The following is a 20,986-nucleotide window of genomic DNA, read 5'->3' as shown; positions in this document are numbered from 1 at the left end:
TGTCAGCGAAATCTCGCTAGAATTTTGAACTGTCCTGCCGAAGAACAACTTTGTTTTTTGCGTTCCTCCACTTCGCTCACTTCGTCAAAATGCTCGCTCAACAGCGACCGGAGAAAACTGGTCGTAAAGTATCTACATCAAGGTCCAAATACGCCTCAAGGAGCTGCAACCCGTGTCGGCGAAGGTGAGTTATCTTGATCTGTTTTCGTCTCCTCTACACAAGTCGCTGATACAACTCCCTTTCTGCGGCGATAGGAAAGCAAAGTGTGACGGTATACAACCGGCCTGCTGTTAGTCGCTCTCTCTCTCCCGGGAGGTCGAAACCCCCACTCGTACTGATCTCTGCTCTTCTAACCCCTCGCTCGGCACTGCAGCTACTTGCACACTGTACAACGACGAATGTACATGGTCAACGGAGACGGACAAAAGGAGGATCGCGAAGAAAGGCGAAGTGGCAGCCCTGAGGGAGAGGATTAAGGTCTTGGAAGGACTCCTCGAAGGAACCACAAGGGATAACGCTCAAGGTCAAGTCGAAAGGCGGGACGAGAGAACAGAATTGGTCGACTCGGACGAGAACGAGGAGGACAGCGATACGGAGAAAGAAGTAACTAGCGGAGCCGGAGTTAATCGCCTGAAACTCGACGAAGAGACACTACAATTCACGAACTACGGTCCGACTTCTGCCTTTCAGCATCTTCCCGAACCTTCCGCTTCTCGACTCTCAGCTTCTCCCCTTGCCGCGAACGATTTTTCGCCTTCCCCGATCCCTTCTACCGTTCTTTCCGACTCTGCCGACGATGGGGGCCCGATTCACTGGAACAAGTATCTACCCGCTCTGGACTCTTGGGACAAAGAGCTGCACGATGAGCTACTCGAATTATTCTTCGCGCACTTCAGTGAGTCTGTTTCGGAATATTGCGAGGGAATCGATTCTGACAGCTTCTGCCGTCTGTTCAGACAATTGGTGTATGTGGCTCGAAGAAGACTCTTTCCGAAGAGACCTCAGAAGGTGTGTTCTCCGTTGCTGATGTTCTCGATACTGCCGCTGACGAACAATTTCTTTCGTCAGCGTTCTCGCTCTCGATTCGACCCATTCCACTTCCCGAACATCACACTACTCCCCGCTTCTTCACCTCGTCGTACTCGCTATCGCGTGCCCGTACAGCGACGACGCACGAGCGTCTCGAACCGCTTCCCAACAGCTAGTCACGACGGCAAAATCTCACCTCGACGAAGAGGGGGAAAGACCGACGATTGCGACGGTTCGAGGTTTGCTGTTGATGGGAAGCTGGCACTCCGGGAACGGACTGCAAGGACTAGGCAACTTGTATTCAGGGATTGGGTTCAGAATGTGTATGACTTTAGGGCTCGGAATCGATTGTCGATCGTTCGTGAGACGGGGAGTGCTTTCGGAATCGCTACAGCGAACTCGAGACTACACCATGTAAGTCTCGTACGCCTCTTTTCGTATCTGAGCGATACTAACTCCTTTCTCCCTCTTCGTAGGTGGACAGCGTACATTCAAGACAAGCTGTGGTCCTCTTACGTCGGACGAAACCCGACGCTTCTCCTCAGCGTTCTCGATACTCCAGCTCCCTTCGTCGACGAAGAGATCGATTCGCGACTTTGGAAACCTCTCGCGGGCTCTCAACGGCGCTCGCCCGCTCTCAGCAACCTCACCAGCTGTTTTCGTTGGCTCACGACTTTATCGGTGCTTCAAGAACGAGTCTTGACGATCCTGTACAGTCTCAGAACTAACGTGAAGTCACCGATAACCCTCAACCTCGTCTCTGATCTCAAGTAAGTCTATCTCTCTGAGTTTATTTTGTGTGCATTTCGACTGACGGTTTATTCGTTACTAGTCTCAAACTCGAATCTTGGATGTCCAAGCTCCCAGCTTCTTTGCGAATCCCTCCTCAGCTCACGAAACCTCCTCCATCTGTAAGTCTCTCCCCCAGTTCCCTAGGGCCTTTTCAGCGTGCTCATGACACTTGATCACTTGCAGCACGTTATCATGCTCAACGCTCTCTACCATTTCGTCATCATCCTTCTGTATCGCCCTTACTACAACAACACGGATCAACTTCCAATACACGAGATCGCCGTGAAAAGGTGCAATGCAGCGAGTTCCCGCATCATCTCCCTCTTCGAGGTAAGTCTCTCCTTCCTAACCTGTCTCGTTTGTATCTTCGGCTCAGTTTCTTCCTGCGCAGCTGTACGAGGTCTCACCTGGACTTCGACGCGCTCCCGTTTCTCTCGTTCAAATTGCGTTCGCGGCGGGAACGACCCAACTCCTCGCATGCGTCAACTCGAACGGGAAGAAGGCGCAAGATGCGAAAGAGTCGGCAATGAGGTGTGTCGCGGGCCTCAAAGAGATCGGAAACGCGTGGAGATGCGGAACTCAAACTGCCGGAATCCTCGAACGACTCGTCAATGAATGGGCGCCTGAAACTTCGCCTACTCCGATTCAGAATGACGCTTCATCTTCTGTGGCCGAGACGCCCGAAGTCCCGAATCCGCAACTTGCACCAGATCTCGTTCAAACGCTCGTTTCGATGGGTTGGGTCCCTCCGACTCAGCCTCCGCCTGCAACATCTTCAACATCGTTTCCTCCTCCAGAGGTGAGTACATAATTGACGTTCTTGACCGCTTTCTGATGACTGAGCAAAGTCACCGCTCGACTTGCAACAGGCTCAACCGCTTCTCGCTTCTCCGCCGATGAACCCTCTCTCGCTTCAGAACGGTTTCGCCTCGGCCTTCTCACAACCATTCCCTCAGTACCCATACACCCACCCTCAGCAATTCCCAGCGTTCTATCCTCCACCCGATCATCAATACGATCCGAATCAGATGCCTTGGTTGCCTTCAACTGCGACTTCGACTTCGACCTCGGAACCTCTCCCCGACGACGTCTTTGCGGCAATGCTCAGCTACGCAGGACGCGACGCCATGCTGAACGGAGATATGAATTTGGGAGGATCATCTCAGAATTCGGATTGGCAGTTTTGAAGAGAAAGGATTCAGTCATGCAGTACAAAGAATGTTGTTCCTTCGAGGTGTTGGTCGCTCTGTCGTCGTCTGGTCTTGTGAGCTTCCGTCTCCCCCAGCTCTGGTCAACTCGTTCAAAAGTCTTCTGCGAAGGTCGAGAATTAACTCGGCCGTGCTTTTCCAGAAGGTCGGCCGTGCTTCTACGGCGAGGTTCGGCAGACGAGAACGGCGCTTTGGGTCAAAGTCAAATTCCGAAAGATTGTCAGGAATTCGACTTGCACATGTTCTGTTCTCCCTTTTCCTAACATCTGCATGTCCTCGATCACCCTGTCGCTGGGCCCCACGAAGTGGTTCACACTCTTATCTCGACCCTCTATACCCCGAGACTCGACTTGATCCCTTCGAAAGTCTCCTCTCTCCTCTTTCCCTTATCACCCTTCTCCCACCATCATCGGAGATGTCGCTCAAAAGAGATGTCAAAGACCCGAACGGTAGCCTCTCTCCCGAATCCGACAAAGAACTCGCCTATACTCAACCTGGCGAGATTGATGAAGCGTCGACACATGAGGAATTACTCGCCTACACCATCCCTCCCTCCGAGCTAAAGTCCCTTCTTCGAACCCTCGACTTCCACATCGCTCCAGTGCTCATGATCCTGTACCTCATCTCTTTCCTCGACCGTTCCGTAAGTCTTTATGCTAAACCCGCCAAATTCAAAATGCTGTTCTTCTCGCTGATTCTCGTCTTTCCGCTTAGAATTTGGGAAACGCTGCAGTGGGAGGACTGTTCGAGGACATCAACGCACCTAGCAATGGTCTCTCTGTTACTACGAGTATCTTCTACGGTGAGTCGACACCCCTCCGTCAAAGGCCAAAGCTGAGAACTGACTTTCTTTCTCTTTAGCTACCTATGTCACCTTTGAACCTTTCTTCACGACAATCCTCAAATCCCTTCGACCCTCTCGACTCCTTCCCGGTGTTGTTATCGCTTGGGGTGCAGTCTTGCTTGGAGCTGGATTTATCGAGAACTACGGCGCCTTGATCGCTATTCGTTTACTTTTGGGTCTCCTCGAGTCGGCTTTGTGAGTATCGATCACATTCCTCCTTCGCACGTGTACTGATCTCGTCCTTTGTTGCGTGTAGAACTCCCTGTCTCTTCCTGTGGTTGACTTTCTTCTACCAAAGGAACGAACTTGGACAACGAACTTCGTACATGTTCGTTTCGGCAGCTCTCTCGGGAGTCGTGGGAGGTCTTATTGCTGCTGGATTCTTGAAGATGGACGGCCTCGCCGGATGGGCAGGATGGCGGTGAGTCACGATCGATTTCGCTTTGTTTTTGCGAGTGAACTGACTCGTTTCAACGATTCCAGCTACCTCTTCGCCATCGAAGGAGCGATCACGATGGTCATCGGCTTCGCTTCCCTCTACTTCATCGCCGACGGATGGCAAAGCTGTCGATTCCTCAGCCCGAGGCAAAAACTTTTGATGAAGGTGCGGGAGGCTCAAGCAGCTCAATTCAACGGGTCACAGGATTTCAGTTGGCAGGAAGTGAGGAAAGCATTTACGTGAGTTCTCTTCTCTACCTCGAGAGAGAAGGAGACAGTCCGCTGATTTTCGAGTTTTGCAGCGAACCAATTGTCTATGTCTCAGGATTCGTCCAGTTCGGATTCGACGTTTGTCTCTATGGATTCTCGACGTTCCTCCCAGTTATCGTTCGAGGACTCGGTTACTCGACGATCAACTCTCAACTCCTGACTGCCCCCGTCTACTTTTGTACGTACTTAATTTTGGCTCATTTGCGCTCGTTCTTCTGCTTCGAGCCGCTCACTGACCTGTTCCCCTTCTGTCTCAATAGGGGCCGCCTTCGTTTACCTCGTCGGCGCCTACATCTCGGACCGAAAAGACGTTCGCTACTGGCTCCTCATGCCAGCGGGAATGGTAACCTGCGTCGGATACGCGATCTTGGTCGGGACCGGATCGACTGGAGCTTCCCTCTTCGCCTGTTTCGCCTGTGCGACCGGAATCTACCTATGTGTCGGTCTACACGTCTCGTGGCTCAACTCGAACGTCGCCGGAGTCAGGAAAAGGGCTACCGCCATCGGGATTCAACAAACTTTGGGTAACAGCGCTGGAGTAGTATCCGGACAGATCTACCGTTCTGGAGACAGGCCGCGATATGTACTAGGTCACGCGATCTCTCTCGGCGCGATGGCGCTCGCTTTACTCGGTTTGACGCTCGAAACGTGGATCTACAAGTCTCGCAACGCTAGGAAGCTGGCTATGACTGAGGAGGAGAAGGAGGCTGAAGACGCAGCGGGAGTGGTCATTGGAGACCGTCACCATTCCTTTATGTATGTTTACTAAAATATCCCTTTTTATATCGTCTGTATGGTCTGTGCTCGTTGTCATCCAGTCTCACGTCTTACCTATCAACCCTTCTGCTTGCCCGAGAGCTCAATGACAAGGAAGTAGGGCTCGTCCAGATTGAGAGCTTGGATCGAGAGGAGCGAGAAGGAGAACAGCGGAAAAACACATCGGCGACGGGAAGGACGCTTCTCTGCGAAGTCTGGCAGCTGAGGGGCCTTAAGAGCTTCACTTCTTCGCATTGGCCAGCTACGACGATGTGATCGCATCGAGGACAACTTTGGAAAGATTTTGCGAATCTCCGACAGGCTGAGCTTTCTCTTCTCACCGCTCAACCTCGCATCGATCATGCCGGACCCCGATCCGCACTCCGACTGGCACGTCGTACTTCAGCCGTCTTCGAGTCAACGCAAGGTCGTCCTTTGGCATCCAACCCTGAACGAGTTGACTGTTCGACCAGCTTCATCTCTCTCGACCGTCACGACTCGAGACACCTCGAAAAGGCGCTCAATCAGTTCGGAAAGACCTAGGATAGCTACGAGTGATGTCCAGATCGAACCCTTGGACTCTGAAGATGAGAGATCCCAACCCTCCCCACTACCTTCTCCTCCGAACTTCTGCCCTCTGTGCTACTCGCCTACGCCACGCTCGAATCGATCGAATCCAACTCCGAGACAACGAGTTCTTCCCCTACCTTCGTCCGATCCGAATCAGAACGAAACTGCCCTCAGGAGGATTCCCTCGTATTTTCAGCTCCTCTCTCATGCGAATTCGCGTGCGAACACTCCAACGACAACTAGGCAACCTCGCTCTTTCGGAGAACCGGACCGCGAAGGACATCCCCTCGATCATACTCAATTCAACGAGGGTTACTTTGCGAAATTCTTCGAGGAAATACAGGTGCTTGGAAGGGGCGGGCAGGGAGTCGTGTACCTCGTACGACATCTGTTGAACGGCGAAGCTCTCGGATTGTACGCCTGCAAGAAAAGTAAGCACTTTCACGTTTTTGGCTTTTGGCGTTCTTTTCAGCTCATGCTTAGACGATCTCGATGAATCAGTTCCTGTCGGCGACTCGACCCTTTCCCTTCTTCGTATTCTACGAGAAGTCCATCTTCTCGAAACGGTTCAACATCCAAACATCGTCTCGTACCACCACGCCTGGCTCGAAACTTCGATTCCCGCGAGCTTCTCCCCGGCTGTTCCAACTCTTTTCGTGCTCATGTCGTTCGCAAACGGCGGTTCGCTCTTCGACTTTGTCTGCGCGAGAGGAGGCGGTAATTCTCCGACGAATGAGGAAACGGAGATCTCGCTCGAAGAGAGGAAGAAACGATTCAAAAGTCGCAAGAAGGGTTGGATCTCGGGTAGGGCGGTTCATTTGCTCAGTGTGGAGGATATCTTGAAACTCTTCGGAGACATTGTGCACGGCCTTGGGTTTTTACATTCTCGAAACATTCTTCACCTCGATCTCAAGGTGAGCAATTCTCTCGCTTGTGCATGCATGCTCTTCCTCGCTCATACCGCAGTCGGAGGGAATTATAGGCAGAGAACGTACTCCTAAATTGGGAAGACGAAGCGCTCCTACCGACTTGCAAATTGAGCGATTTTGGAAACGCGACCGACAGCTCGTTTTCGATCGAACGCGAAGGGGACTCGGGAACGTTGGCGTACACTGCACCAGAAGCGTTCGAAAGAGACTCGGAGACCGGAAAGTTGACGGCTGCGACCCGCGCGACTGATATTTGGGGTCTCGGTAAGCTAGTTCGCGCTTTCCAGAGATTGAACCGACATATGACTGTTTCGTTTATTTAGGTTTGATTCTTCACCTTTTGTGCTTCTTCACTCTACCTTATCGTCACTACGACGACAACGTCCGACTCGAGGAAGAGATTCGATCGTACCGAGGGTAAGCTAGCATTCTGTCGTTCTCGTTCTTCCGCCGATTTCAGAGTTTTTCGCCAACGCTTGTGTCGTCTCGGATTGTGTCAGCTTCTCTCCATCTGACGCTCATGCACTCGATCACGGTACTCGACACGACATTCCCGACTCACTCCTCCGCCTCATCGCGAAACTCGTCAACATCCGACCTTCCGAGCGACCGAACTGCGACAAGATCCTTCAAGCCCTCGCCGAGATCTCAGAAGAGGTGGAACTGGCGAAGCTCAGGGAGGTCTCGTTGGACAAGTCGGAAATGGTAGTTCGATCGAGTCGGGTCTCGGAGCAGGTAGAGGACTCGGCGACCACGAGCATTGCGTCGACGTCGTCTGTCCGTACGGTTGCAGTTCAGGTGAGCGAACAGACTGACCTCGTTTCTACCTAAGCTCACAACTCTACCACTGTCGAGCCAATTCAGAGACCTCTGTTCTCTCGACAATACTCTCCTCCACTCAAGGAATCGAAGGACGTTGCGAATAGCAGCAGAAACCGTTGGCTTGCAAGAACAGACCTTGTCCACATCGTTCACTCGCCTGTCATCCAGCGACAAGTTCTCGCAGGTTCGGCAGCTTTCGCAAAGGTGAGCTTGCGTCTCTTCCTTCTTACGCGATTGTGTCGTAGTCACGTCACGCTACGAGGCTACTAACGAACGCCTCGCTGTATCGTCTAGCTTGCGTTACACGGCTCATTTTCTCCGACTCCTCATTCGGCTCCGTCGAATTTGCTCACCCAGCTTCTCCTTCTCGAAACGATCGTCGACGTCTCCACCGCCGATTTGCGACTCACTCTCTTCCTCTCGTCTCTGCATGCTGTGTTCGTTGGTGTCTCGATGCTTCTCTCTCGAAGTTTCTGAGCTACATTTTGGAATCATCTCCGATTGGTGTTTTTCTCTGCAACAGTTTTTGCTACGGTCCACTTTGTCGGTCCTGAGTTTCGAGGGCAGCTATTGCGATATCGGGAGGAGAGCCTGAGAGACGAGCTCTTCACGCCTTGCGATCCTTTCTGCGATTCACCTTTCACTCTCCCGCCGCTCTCTCCTGTCGATGCTCCTCCATTCGCGCGTGAACGCCTCAAAACTCCGTTCCATGCGGTCGATACAAGTCTAAACTCCCTTCTCCGACTCTCCACCTTTCCAAATGCAAGTTCATTTCCGGTCGGAAGATAAGGGACCCTCGCTGTTCGTTCGACTGCGAACTTGCTCTCCGATGTCCACTGTACCGCTTTGCCGACACTTCAGAAACCCCTCAACTCCTCTCGACACTCCTTGAACTACCACTCGTTTACTCGACAAGTTTGATCTACAAAGACACGAATGCCTTCGATCCTCTCTCCCGCCGAAGTCCGTCTGGCCTGTAGGAATGGCAGCTGGAAGGAGCCGACGACTGCCAACTTTTGTCCCGGTTACGTACAAGCGAACGTGATCTTTTTGCCTCAGAAGTATGCGGATGATTTCCGGTCGCTTTGTGCGAAGAACCCTGTGCCGTGAGTGCTTCTTAGCTTTACCACTGATCGCAACGGAAGCTGACGCCGGTTCTCTCCCTCGTAGATGTCCCCTGCTCGGAGAAACAAAGCCAGGAGATCCGACGGTTCCCTCTCACCTCGCCAAAGACTCCGATATTCGCACCGACTGTCCTTTGTATCGAGTGTACGCGAACGGAAAGCTACTGGAAAGCAAGACGGATGTCACGAACGAATGGAAGGAGGACACGGTCGCGTTCTTTATTGGTTGCTCGTTTTCTTTCGAATCAGCTTTGATCAAGAATGGCCTCGTACCGCGACATGTCGAGCTGAAACGAAACGTACCCATGTGTGAGTCTGCTCTCTCGCCCCCTAGATGCTCTACCTCGAGGCTGACGCAGAGTGTCTTTCTCGTTTCTTCCGTCAGATAAAACGAAAGTTCCCCTCGCTCCCGCCGGTGCGCTCTCAGGCCACTGGGTCGTCTCAATGAGACCCTATCCGAAAGCGCTCATCGAACAAGTCCGAGCTATCACACGACCATTCGTAGGCGCTCACGGAGAACCGGTCGCATGGGGAATCGACGGTGCTCGGTCGCTCGGAATCGACGACTTTGACGGAACCCGACCTGATTATGGTGATCCGAGTGAGATCCGAGAAGGAGAGGTTGCTGTGTACTGGGTGAGTGCAGCGTTGGATCCCTCCCTCATGGACGATCGTTGCTTAACCATTTCTTTCTCTTGCTCCTCTCCAGGGATGTGGAGTCTCGCCGCAACTAGCGATTCAAGACTCAAATCTGCCCGAGACGGTCCTTGGGCATTCTCCGGGGCATATGCTAGTGTGCGATATGAAGGATGAGGAAGTGTGCAAACCTTCCCGTGGTTGCTAGTTATTCTGTCGTGTTCTGTTGTTATTTTATCTATTCGAGCTCGCTCACACTCATCACGACCTGTGTTTACTTTCACGGACGCTGCTATAGGCTGTCGGAGTCAGATGTCAAATCTGCTGCAGTAACGCTGCGAAAGAAAAGTTTGAAAATGCAAAACCAAAATTTCAAGGCCTTCCAAGTCCAAAGAGCGTGATAGGCTTCATCGACGACTGTCCTGCCTACGATACGACGAGCCGGATGAGAGGCAGAGTCAAATTCGCAACGTCCGGACCGTCGGATTACTCCACAATCTGTCGACTTGGCTCCCGCATCGCTATCTCTGTCTTGAACGAACTTTTTTCGACTCTTCACTTCACTCTTTCGACCTACGAGTCAAACAAAGTACAAGTGCACCAGCGAACAACCCTTCTTTCGACCGACAAGAGCGACCCAAACAACTTGAGATATGAGTGCATCCGCATCTAGCTCAACAACGGTCCACGGAGCCATGCCATTCGACACAAAGGGTTCTACGACCAGCGCGGGAGTATCTGACGCGCCCGTGGCAATCCAGCAATCGCGGAACCGACCTCGAAGCTTCCTCACGTCCAATATTGATCAAGGACAAACTCTCCTTCAGTTGACCGTCTACTGCTTCCTGACGGGGTTCACTTCAGCTCCTACGTTCTTGGCATGCTATCTATGGTGCGGTTTCCAGAGTAAGTCCTCCTCCCTCGTCTTAATCCTCCTTAGTCGCCGTCGGAACGCTAATCTCTATCTCCATCTCCTCGCTCACTCTTAGCTGGAGGACTCGTTCAACTTTCACTCGCCGTAGCGAGGCTCTTCGCTTCCTCACCGAGGGATACGACTTTCCACAAACCTGATCAACAAGCTCTCACTTCGCTCCTTTCATTCCTCGTCGGAACTTCTTTAGGCAGAATTGGGGACAAAGTTGGGCCTAGAAGACGCTGGTGGATCATGTCTGCGACCTTCTTCATGAGTCTGTTGACCATGGCTGCGGCACTATGTGCTCACTTCAGCGCGGGACCCAGTATCGCCGAGTAAGTCGCGAAATCTCGCCGTTCGAGGCTCTCATATCGCAAGCTGAACTCTTCTCGCTTTTCCCAGATTCCGCACTGAAGCTGGGTGGCAAGATGCCTTAGGAATGGCTGCTCTTGGTTTCGCGAGTGCAAGTCTCGGTCTTCAGGTGAGAACGATTTCCGAATTTTACTTCTTCGTTTTGTACCAGTAGCTCACTCTGTCGCGCGTCTGGAACTACAGGGTATCGTCTCGAAGGTACACTCGTTCTCATCTCGCGCAATGCCGCCCTGAACCCACGAACTGACACTCTCGTCTTCTTTGTCCCGTTTTTCGCTTTCTTCCTCGGCTTGCGCTCAATAACAGCGTATAAACTGTACGTATCACTCTTCGTATTCTGCAACGCAGCCGAAGGGGCTGCCCGCGAACAGTCGCTTGTTTTCCTTCCCGGTTTGGTCACTTTCATTTTCTGACACTCTATTCTGACTCGCTTTGCCTCCCGATTGCAGCCCAGTTCGGTACCGCGGTCGTTCTCACTACTGTCTACGTAGAGCTCGTCAACGATCCTAAACTCTTCCTTCCCAAGCTCGTCAAATCTCGAGACCATCGCTTGATGGCAATCCTCGCAGTTTTTACGGGAGGAATGTGTTCAGCTGCTATCGTCTTCGCCACCAGTTCTGCCGTCGCATTCGGAGTCTGCAGTGGTGAGTGAAGCCTCTGTGTCTGCCTTAAGACCGAGCGAGAAGAAGCTGACCCAGGTTTGCGAACAGGTCTTCGAATCATTTCGATGTTGACTTGGCTTTTGGTTCCGAGTGATGTTACGGCTTAGCTTAGTCTCTTCGATCTCCTAGAAATCTACTCTTATAGACTAATCAGCGTAAAGCTTCTGCATCGCTCGAAAGAGCTTAATTTTGTACAATATTATCTGGGTATCTTGTTCTTCTCTCGGCGGCTGGAAAGCAGCAAGGATGCGGTTCAGGCCGTACAAGGAGAGTAAGAATGCGTAACGAGTTGCAAAGGAGTCAAGGTATCAAAGGAACAGATCGGGGTATCGTAACGAATGAAAATCAGACCCTCATCTCGCTTCGACAAGGTTTCTCATTTTCCTCTCCAAGTTCCTAACCCTCTCCTTCTCTGCCCACAGCTGTTGTTTCGGATCCCTGCGAGCGCTGCGCTCCCGAGTATCGGTAGAGTTGACTCGAGAAACCTGAGATAGGTCGACCAGTTGAGGTGTCGCCGAGATGAGTCTCGCCTCTCGTAATAACTGCTTCGACCTGATCGCGAACGACTGAGCGGGCAGAGTCGACCGTGTTGACCTCGCTGCGACGAGCGATAACGGGGGAGCTGAAAGTTCTTCGTCGTCGGAAGTCGAAGGAGGTTCAGGAGTGAGAGGAGGAGTAGGGGGAAGTTCGTAGGAAGGCAACGAGTCGAGCTCGGCGAGGAGATCTTGCGACTTGAGGTAAGAGTTTTCGGAACGGAGGAAGCGAATGGTCGATCGAAGAGAGTGGATTCGGTCGACCAAGTAGGCGGTTTCGAGATTGCCTTCATAAGCGGACGAGTCTCCCTGAGTGTTGCCCGAGGTTGTGCCGTCTGTAATACACCGGGAAAAAAGGGATTAGCGCGAGAGCCACTGAGGATCGAGAAGATTGAACACTGACTTTGTTTTTCAGCGCTCGCAACGTTCTGTCGAAGTTTGCCGAGTTCTTGTTCCATATTGTCGAGATCCCTTTGCAAGACTTCGTTTGCCTCTTCATAAGTCCGTTCTTGTTTACGAGACTTGGCGAGTTCGGATTCGAGTTGTGCGAGAACATCGGCTTGCTTCTTGACTGATTCGAGTCGTTTCTCCATGAGTTCAATCTTGACCGTACTCTCTTGGAAAGATTGTTCCTATGAAGCAAAGAGCGTTAATCAGCGTGTACATCTCGATGCTAGATTACCAAGCGCAAACTCACCTTGGTCCTGAGTTCTCGAGCCAACTCTCGCATCTCCTCATTGAGTTGAACCACCTTGCGTTCGGCGTCGACGTTGATCGCGGCGTTGGACTGGATCTCGGCGACTCTTGCCTCCCAAGGCGGAGAGTACGACACTGAAAGTATAACGAAGTGTCAGAAAATCCGTGCTTGTTCCCGGAAGACTTCGTTGAGGGAGCTGTGTGCTTACGCTGTACAACGTGTTCAGCTTCCATAGACGTCGATAGGGTAGTTCCGACGTCTGTCGACAATTGAACAAGTAGAGCGTTGATCTCCTCGAGCGGGCGAGCAGATTGTTTTCCGAGTTCGACGGCTGCGATTTCTCGAGCGATCGATGCGAGAGTTTCGATTTGTAGCGGTTGTTTCGAGCTTCGAACTTCCGTGCAATATGCGAGAACGTCCGAGGCGAGCTAGGATCGAACGAGCAGAAGGGCAGTCAGTTTGTAGCCTGAGCAAAGGCTTCATCCCGGAAGAAGATTCAAGATTGGCTTACTTTCGATACAGCTTGCGCAATTGCAGTACTGTTGTAGGCGAGAGTGTCGAAACCTTCAGCGTGATCAAGGTTGAGGGCTGAAGAGGTTGAAGCGAGGTCATCGAAGCGTCTTAACAGTTTCCTGAGGATTCGAGGAGGGTGGGTCAGTCTCGGAGAAGTTTTGGGGATAATGGAAATGTCGCAACGAACTTGGTCAGTACTTTGGCGTTTCGAGCGTGATTGACAAGGTTTTGAAGAGGTTTGAACAGGAAATCGTCGATGTTGGCGTCTCCGACTTCCATCTCGATGTCTACTTGTCGTGAGCAGGGGGTCAGGATCCAGTGCATTTCGTGCTCGCGAAAAGAGATCGCTTACCTGGATCACGCGCGAGAGTCGCGATAGTTTGCTTCGTGAATCCCGCGGCGGCAGCGATGATGTCGTAGTCGAGATCGAGGATACTGATACAAGAGACCTCGCGTTCGGCGAGATCGAGAGTTGGGTCCAAACCAGACAAGTGAGTTTCCGCGAGATGTTCAGATTGTGCGATCAGACTGTCAGAGTTGGATGTTGGTCAGCTCCTCCTAGTCACCTCGAGATCGCACGTCCTGGAAGTGAGCTGAGGGAGTACTCACCCATCGATCTCCTTCCCGCAGTCGAGAACCTTGAGCTCTTCCTTTCGCAAAAGCTCGACAAATCCGTCGAGTTTCTTCTCGTTCGGTGCGAGCTCCCTGTACACTCTGCCCATCTTGAGGAAGACGTCGGGAGGACAACGTTTGAGGTGAGCAGCAAAGCGTTTGTTGATCGAAGAGTAATGTCCCAATTTCGCGCGAGTCTGTTTCCCCAATTTCGTCAGCATGCAGCGCACAGGTCAGCATACAAGAGGGTTTCACGCACCTCGCAGATCCCGACAAAGTCTTCAGGAACGATACCATCGAGCGCTTCGTTGACTGGCATGTTTTGCTCGATCGAGTTACTGACAAGATCTGCTTTGTACGCGAGCCGTTCGAAGAAGAGAAGAGAGTCGACGGCGTCTGCATCCGACTCGAAGAATGCAGGTAGGAGGTAGGGCTGTGCGAATCGGATTCAGCGTTTTGTACGCGTAACAGAACAGTCGGGGATGACTCACTTTGACCATGGCGAGATGTTCCGAAGCTTGTCGGGCCTCGAGCTTCCTCAGTTCGAGATCAATCGCTTTGACTTGGCTCTTAAGAACTGACGTCTTGAGCTTGAGGTTGAGATTGAGCATTGCTTGAGATTGTGATGAGAGTGATTGAGACTCGGAAGCTTGAGTCGATTGTTGTCGACGCAAATCCTCGAGGTCGCTGTATGATGAAGCTCAAGCGTTAGTCTTGAGATCCCGGCGCGAGGATAGGAGACGGGTTAAACGCACCTCTGTAACGAAACGACGGCGTCGCGGAATTGGGAGATAGTCCTCTCGTAATCGACGCAGCTGTCTTCGAGGGAGTCATTGCGCTTCTTCAGGTCTTGAATGAGCAAGTCCTTGAGATCTGCCATAGCAGGAATGAGGTGGAAGTCAGCACAGATTCGAGAAGACTCAGCGAGATGCGTGAAAAAGCGACTGACCCAATTCTTCTTGCAGCTGTTTTTCCGTCTCGACGTGACTTTCTTCCAACTCGTCCGCGAGCTCTCGGAGAGCTTCGAGTTCTTCGATCTCGAGTTTGAGCTCGTCGTTGTCCTAAACACTCGATCACGCTCGATTAGCTATTGAATCGGAGCGACGGGATGAACGCCTTACATCTTGTAGTTTCATGTTCCTGTCAGTCAACTCTTCGAGCATGTCTTGAGCTTCGGAGGCTGCGTCCAATTGAGCTTTGAGCTCCTCCACTTTGGCTTCTGACTCTTCCAATTCGACTGCCATGTTGTCGAGATCACCTGCAAGAACAAACGAAAAAATCAGTCAGATCACGAGATCAGACTTCCTTTTGCTCGATACTTGCCTTGCAAGTCCGAACTGAGGTCAAGTTCCTTCTCGAGAGCTTCGATTTTCTTTTTCGATTCTAATTCATTCTCGGTCGTGAGGTCCCTCAATCTATGCCGTAGGGAAAAAGAGAACGTCAGTATGCTCTCGCGATCTTGGCTGAGAGAGAGAGACTGACCGAAGCAAGGCGTCCTTGAGCCGGAGATTTTGCTTTTCGATCTGCCGATAAGCGAGAGAAGATACTCCTCCCGATCCCGACCCTTCTGCGGTACCTTCCTCGTCAGGAGGACCTTCCAGTCGAGCTAGGATAGGAGGCAGAGCATTAGACTCGTGAGGCTCGTGCTTCGCAGGGAGAGAGGCAAGCCTACCGTTTTCTTCTCTGAAGACTCCGACTTCAACTTCCAATTCTCCCACTCGTTCTTCCAAGCCTTTGACCTTAGCTTTCTCTTCCTCCAGCTCGCTCTCGGCAATCTCTTTATCCAGCAACGAGTGCTCAATCTCCTCCTGAACGTCTTCGAGCTTCGTTTGTAACGATTCGAGTTCAATCTTGAGCTCTTTGTTCTGTTGCACGCGCGTTCGTCGCGAGGGGTCAGCTTCTCGCTGATCGTAGTACGAAGTGAAGGAAGGCCGAGACTGACGTCTCGTTTGAGTTCTTTCCCCTCTGCCGCGACGACTTCGAGACGACCTTTGATCTTTTCCCTCAGTTTCTCCCATTCTCCTTCCTCGTCTTTCAGCCTCTCGAGATCCCTTAGTTTTTCTCGATCTTCGTTCCTCCTTCTCTCTAAGATTTGTAGCCGAGTGAATAAAGAATCGTACTCGCGTTTCGAAACAACCTTTCCGACATCGATCGACGACTCTGTCAGTGTTATAGAAGTCCATCGACGGCGTGGGAGAATACTCACTGCTTCTTGCGCTAGTTTCCTCGAATCTTGACCCTTCAGACTCAGCGGATCTTGCGGTTCTTCTCCTTCTCCTCCTCCCGTACTCGCGCTGTACCCAAAGCTACTCGACGTCGTACTCAAGGTGCTTTCGGGCCTCTTGAAAGGACTCGTCATCCGGTCTCGTTGAGCCTCTTGCGCTTGCTCCTTCTCCTCGGGTTCCCCTTCATCAGAACCATAACTCGCCTCTAACGCTTCATCTTCACGACTTGCCAAACTTCCTTTACTCGATCCTTGTCCCGCTACACCGAGTGTACCTCTTCTTCCTTCTCCAGCGGCGGGTGTTCTCGTTCTCGACAGATTCCCAGCTGTCGCGCTTCCAGGTCTCCTTAACCCTGAACCCGGAGTCAGTGTTCCTCCTCCAATCCTCGAAATCGAACTCGTCCCACTCCGACTCGAGCTCGTACTAGTTCCGCTTCCTGCACTGAGGGTTCTCCCCATTCCTGCTGAAGTCGGGTTCGAAGTTTTCAGACCACCTGTCGTTGGAGTTGGACGGACGAGTCGAGAAGCTTTCGGAGTCTCGTTAGTTTTACTCGAATTCGAGGCGGTCGGAGTCTTTGGGGCGAAGTTTGGAGGAGGCGGAATTGAGGAAGACGAAGATGTGGGCTTTTTCAGCGGAGTTGATCGAGGAGAAGGAGTTGGAGGGACGATCGAGGTTCGAGAAGATGAAGCAAGCCGAGACGTAGAAGGGGAAGGAGGTGGAATACCTCTAGAGATGGAAGTAGAAGAACTAGGTCGAGGGGAAGAAGAGACGGAGGAAACGTTCGACGAAGTGCTTTGACGAGGACCTCCGATTGCGAGTGAAGGTCTCGATGATGGTCGTTTCACGGGCGAATTTGATCGAGTATCTGTCGAGGAGAGGGTTGAGGAAGGTCTACGGGCCGAGGAGGGTCCAGGGGCGGGTGGAGGAGGCATCGAACTCGAGACGCTCGAGGAAGGACGAGAGTTGAGAGCTGTGCGTGAGAGCGGTCGTCCGGTAGTCGCCGAGGTCACTGACGCTGATGAAGATGGACGACGAGCGGTGGCAGTCGAGGAAGAAGGCCGCGAGGAAGAGGCAGGGAGAGGAGGAGTTTTGAAAGTTTCTTCTGCTGGTTGTACTGGAGTCTCTGCCTGTTTGCGAGCGTCCTAGATTACCTCAGTCTCTGCTGGTGACTGCAGGTAAGAAGTAAAAAAGAGCGCACTCTCGTTCCCTCGAAATTGCCTTGTCCTTCGTCTTCCTCGATTATCTGCACCATTCGATCCCTGACAAACACTCCCCTGCCCGGGTCGCAATTGAAGTATCGTTTCCCTGCTACTGAACCATCATTCTTGCCTGTATTCGAGTCGAGTTCGACTCCAACCCATTTCCCAGCTGCGAACGAAGTCGGTCCAACGAATCTAACTGTACCCGGTCCTGATGAGGTCTGTACTCGCGACGAGAGCGGGATAACGAGACTCATCCCTCAGAGTCAACCCTTTGAGGGCGGGAAGAGGTTCGAGAGAGCTGTTTAGTTGATCAAGCTGAATCACGACTCCCTCGTGTCGGACTGAGGTTGGCGGGCTTCCGAAGGCTCTGGTAGAGTGTTCAACGCGTAAATAGGTGTTTGCTGTCGTGTTTATGTTGAGTCGGAGATGGTGTTCAGGTGAAAGAGATGAACGACGACAGTCTCGTCAAACTCTCTGTCTCCGACCTCCTCCTTATCGCGAACTCACATCGAGTAGCAGCAAATAGGTAGCACAGAAGCTAGCCGTGAGTCCCCCGTCTCCCCTCTTTCTGGGTTCCCGCAACTCTGACCTCATCTTCGAAACTTTCCCAGGCCTCTCTCTCCCCTTCGTCACACAGGCTAGCAGCGGCGACAATTCACGCAAGATGCTCCAACTGAGGCAGCTCAGACGACCGCATCCAGTTTCTTCCCTTCACAAACTGGCCCCACTTCCGAATCGCCTTTCTTCCACTCTTTCCTCTTCCCCAGCAACTCAAGTCGACGAGGAAGAACCGACTCGCAAGTCTTTCTACCTGTACTACAACCTCCTATTTCCCCTCCGCACTTCCCTCCTCGACGTTCGCTACCTCTTGACCCGATTCCAGCGACCTGAATTGCTCGCTTCCCTCTCGAAGCAACTGGAACCACTCGACAAACGATACGAAGGCGTCAAAGTAGAAGAGATCAAAACGAGGGAGAAAGACGGAGGAGCATTCGTCAGGATTAGTTGGGACGAACAAAGAGCGAACGAGAACGAGTTGGGAGAGGAAAAGATTAGGAGTTTGGTCGAGGATGAAGCTCAACATGCTCTCGAAAAGGCGGCGTTCAAGCCTTGGTTCAATGTGTTGAACCAAACCCCGAAGGCGTTCTTGGTCAAAGGGAGGCCCTGGATGGAAGATATGAATCGATTCCCTTCGCGAGAGCTCATTGTCGAGTTCGAGGGTCCCGAAGTGAGTTTCGCCTCGTCTTCTGTGCGTAGGAGATCGGGCCAGCTCACTCACATTTCGTAACAGATCCCTCAAGAAAGACTATACGAGCTATTTCGACCATATGGCAAGATCCACGACATCGTTCCCTCTTCGCCAAAATCCGCTTCAATCATCTTCACCTCACTCCGTTCCGCCACCTCCGCTCGCAACTGTCTCCACTCGTCCTTGATCCAACCTTCTTCTCCCAACGTCACTACCCCTACTCTCGTCCGAATTCTCTACAAACCGAAACGACATTTCGCATATTTCCGAGATTGGGTCGCCTCCCACCCCAAGATCGTCTTACCTCTGGTCGTCGCACTGTTGGGCACGATCAGTTATGCCGTGTTCGATCCCGTCCGTGAATTCTTCGTGCAAGCGAAAGTGACGGGAACGTTCGATGCCGATCAATGGAGAGCCGTCAAATGGCTGAAAAAGGAGACTCTTGGCCGACTCGGGTTGACATCGAGCGGAAGGAACGCACTCGAAGGAGGAATGAGTGGGATCGAGAAAGAGAGGGAAGACGCGAAGGAGGACCTCAAGAATTGGTTGAAGGGAAATCCGGAGAGTTTCATCACGGTGCAAGGACCGAGAGGAAGTGGGAAAACCGCTTTGGTCGACGAAGTGCTCGTTGATGGAAGAAATATCCTTACGATCGATTGTAAGAAGATTTGTAAAGCTGCGAGAACTGATACGAAACTCGTTTCTGTGAGCTCTTCTCCTTCGTTCTTCCAAATTATTCCTGAGCTAATCTCGAGTCGGGTTGATCAATCAGGAACTCGCAAGCGCGGTCGGATACTATCCTCAATTCGTTCTCGCTTCCTCATTGAACAACATGATCGATCTCGCCGCCGTGGGATTGATTGGTCAAAAAGCTGGTTTCTCGAGCAATCTCGACACTCAACTGAAAGCCGTACGTAAATACTTGTCCTCGATCGCTCTGTCTCGGGCTGACATACAGTGTCGAGACATCAGATTCTCGAGGTCACGGCAAGCGCACTCGCAAAGCTTTCAGGCACGATTCGATCTCGTTCGTTAGCTTCAAGTGCCTCGGCTTCGTCGGCGATCGAGCACAAACAGCTCAAAGACTCCGTCGCTCGTCAACTCGTTGAAGAGCGCACAATCAGGGACGGACGAATCGATGCAGTTGCAGGGAACGGAGCGATGTCTGAACTCGGAGCTGGTGTTGAGACACCGTTGTTGTCCGTCAAGGACGAAAACGAGGTCATCAAGGAGGAGAAGATGGAGATTGTTGGACCGAGAACGAGCGAATTGGTGAAAGAGGCTTCGAAGAGTTTGAAGAGGGACACGATCGAGATTGAGACCGGAGAGGGGAAGATCATCAAGGAGAAGGAGCCAGAGATGGAGAGGCTACCCGTCGTTATCATCAAAGGGTGAGTTCGATCATGGAAATCCGTAGAGGGCGGTTCACTGATGAATCGTCCGTGTAGATTCGCTGCGAAAGGAGAGGCTAAACAGGAAGTCTTGTGGGATGTGTTGGCTGAATTTGCGGCCATCGTCGTTGAGAACCAAGTACGTGAACTCTGCTCTTCACGAGAGACTCTCCTGCCTCCCTCGCTGACGTTACACGGATTCCAGATCGCGCATGTCATCTTCACCTCGGATTCACCGACGCTATCGAAACCTCTCGCGAAAGCTCTCCCCTCGAAACCGTTCAACTCGATCACTCTGACTGACGCATCGCCCGAAGCGTCGCTCCAATATGTCTCGACGAAACTTTCCGCCTTCTCGAAGCCGCTTCCTCCAGATTGTCACTCTTCCGTCGCAAGGTTAGGAGGTCGTCAAACCGATCTCGAGTTATTGATCGAGAAAGTGAGAGCCGGACAAGATGTCGAAGAAGCAACAGACGATATCGTGTGTCGAAGTGCGACCGAGATCCGCAAGTCGTTCTTTGGAGACGACGAAGAGGAAGCGAAAGGATTGAAGTGGAAGAGGGAACAAGCTGGCGCGATCATTCAGGGTTTGTGTGAAAAGGGAGAGGTAAGTTTCTCGTCGAATCGCAAACGACAGCCCCAACTGACTCCGTTACCTCGGTCGCGCGTGTAGCTCAAATACGCCGAAACTTTGATCAAAGTGTTCGGAGGGGACGAGGCAAGTCTACGAGCACTCGAGAATCACGAACTCATTTCGATCACTCATCGAGACGGCAGACCTTCGATCATCAAACCTGGACGACCAGTTTACCGATCTGCATTCTCACTCCTTCTTTCGGATCCGATCTTCCTCTCGACTCTCGAATACCGCTCAGTTACCTCGGCACTCAGTTCAGCGTCTGCAGACCTCAAAGCATCTCAAGCGGAATTGTTGGAATTGTCGAAGCTCTTTGTGCCGGATACAGGGAAGTGGAGCTTAGGAGGTGGTAGCAGAACACCGAAGGAAGTCGAACTGAGGGTCAAGAAGACGTTGGAGAAGATGAGAACCTCGGAGGAGAAAGTCGAACAGCTCACAGTCGAAAAAGCGCGATTGCTCAAGGTCTTCGCCGAGAACGAGTAGGCGTTCTCGCATTCTGTATCTTCTGTATATAGTCACTCTCGATATATCATACTCTCATTGCTGCAACTTATATCCCTT

At 52.0% G+C, this 20,986-nt stretch overlaps 7 protein-coding genes across 7 annotated transcripts; 6 read left to right on the top strand and 1 right to left on the bottom strand.

Moving 5' to 3' along the window:
* Nucleotides 1-89: 89 nt before the first annotated feature.
* Nucleotides 90-3,009, top strand: JCM6883_006067 (uncharacterized protein; the record flags this gene model as incomplete). The annotated part of the gene is made up of 10 exons (XM_076630522.1): nt 90-184; nt 256-290; nt 375-896; nt 958-1,009; nt 1,070-1,444; nt 1,507-1,800; nt 1,863-1,941; nt 2,006-2,152; nt 2,214-2,621; nt 2,692-3,009. 10 exons carry the CDS (start codon nt 90-92, stop codon nt 3,007-3,009), a joined length of 2,325 nt encoding a protein of 774 aa, XP_076489581.1.
* A 436-nt stretch (nt 3,010-3,445) lies between these two features.
* Nucleotides 3,446-5,351, top strand: JCM6883_006066 (uncharacterized protein; the record flags this gene model as incomplete). The annotated part of the gene is made up of 7 exons (XM_076630521.1): nt 3,446-3,673; nt 3,745-3,832; nt 3,892-4,069; nt 4,131-4,295; nt 4,358-4,552; nt 4,615-4,760; nt 4,843-5,351. 7 exons carry the CDS (start codon nt 3,446-3,448, stop codon nt 5,349-5,351), a joined length of 1,509 nt encoding a protein of 502 aa, XP_076489580.1.
* A 348-nt stretch (nt 5,352-5,699) lies between these two features.
* Nucleotides 5,700-7,668, top strand: IKS1 (protein kinase IKS1; the record flags this gene model as incomplete). The annotated part of the gene is made up of 5 exons (XM_076630520.1): nt 5,700-6,339; nt 6,410-6,822; nt 6,891-7,101; nt 7,161-7,254; nt 7,338-7,668. The coding sequence occupies 5 exons, from the start codon at nt 5,700-5,702 to the stop codon at nt 7,666-7,668; spliced, it is 1,689 nt and encodes a 562-aa protein (XP_076489579.1).
* A 927-nt stretch (nt 7,669-8,595) lies between these two features.
* Nucleotides 8,596-9,627, top strand: JCM6883_006064 (uncharacterized protein; the record flags this gene model as incomplete). The annotated part of the gene is made up of 4 exons (XM_076630519.1): nt 8,596-8,765; nt 8,830-9,092; nt 9,169-9,419; nt 9,493-9,627. 4 exons carry the CDS (start codon nt 8,596-8,598, stop codon nt 9,625-9,627), a joined length of 819 nt encoding a protein of 272 aa, XP_076489578.1.
* A 487-nt stretch (nt 9,628-10,114) lies between these two features.
* Nucleotides 10,115-11,473, top strand: JCM6883_006063 (YoaK family protein; the record flags this gene model as incomplete). The annotated part of the gene is made up of 5 exons (XM_076630518.1): nt 10,115-10,325; nt 10,409-10,667; nt 10,735-10,813; nt 11,159-11,348; nt 11,415-11,473. The coding sequence occupies 5 exons, from the start codon at nt 10,115-10,117 to the stop codon at nt 11,471-11,473; spliced, it is 798 nt and encodes a 265-aa protein (XP_076489577.1).
* Nucleotides 11,474-11,719: 246 nt separating this feature from the next.
* Nucleotides 11,720-17,402, bottom strand: JCM6883_006062 (uncharacterized protein; the record flags this gene model as incomplete). Its single annotated transcript, XM_076630517.1, has 19 exons — nt 11,720-12,234; nt 12,303-12,531; nt 12,597-12,730; nt 12,805-13,024; nt 13,108-13,228; nt 13,297-13,396; nt 13,462-13,637; nt 13,719-13,918; nt 13,981-14,154; nt 14,213-14,408; nt 14,477-14,594; nt 14,671-14,782; nt 14,843-14,979; nt 15,045-15,136; nt 15,204-15,327; nt 15,394-15,586; nt 15,664-15,858; nt 15,928-17,073; nt 17,145-17,402. The coding sequence occupies 19 exons, from the start codon at nt 17,400-17,402 to the stop codon at nt 11,720-11,722; spliced, it is 4,440 nt and encodes a 1,479-aa protein (XP_076489576.1).
* Nucleotides 17,403-17,812: 410 nt separating this feature from the next.
* YME2 (Yme2p) lies at nt 17,813-20,908 on the top strand (the record flags this gene model as incomplete). Its single annotated transcript, XM_076630516.1, has 7 exons — nt 17,813-18,376; nt 18,440-19,102; nt 19,170-19,307; nt 19,370-19,788; nt 19,846-19,927; nt 19,994-20,395; nt 20,462-20,908. 7 exons carry the CDS (start codon nt 17,813-17,815, stop codon nt 20,906-20,908), a joined length of 2,715 nt encoding a protein of 904 aa, XP_076489575.1.
* Nucleotides 20,909-20,986: the final 78 nt, after the last annotated feature.

The sequence above is a fragment of the Sporobolomyces salmoneus genome (genome assembly GCF_050403485.1).
Source record: "Sporobolomyces salmoneus JCM6883 DNA, S_salmoneus_JCM6883_v1_ctg10, whole genome shotgun sequence".
Classification (NCBI taxonomy): Eukaryota; Fungi; Basidiomycota; class Microbotryomycetes; order Sporidiobolales; family Sporidiobolaceae; genus Sporobolomyces; species Sporobolomyces salmoneus.
Note: the sequence above shows the minus strand (reverse complement) of the source record. Positions and strands in the feature narration are given on the sequence as shown.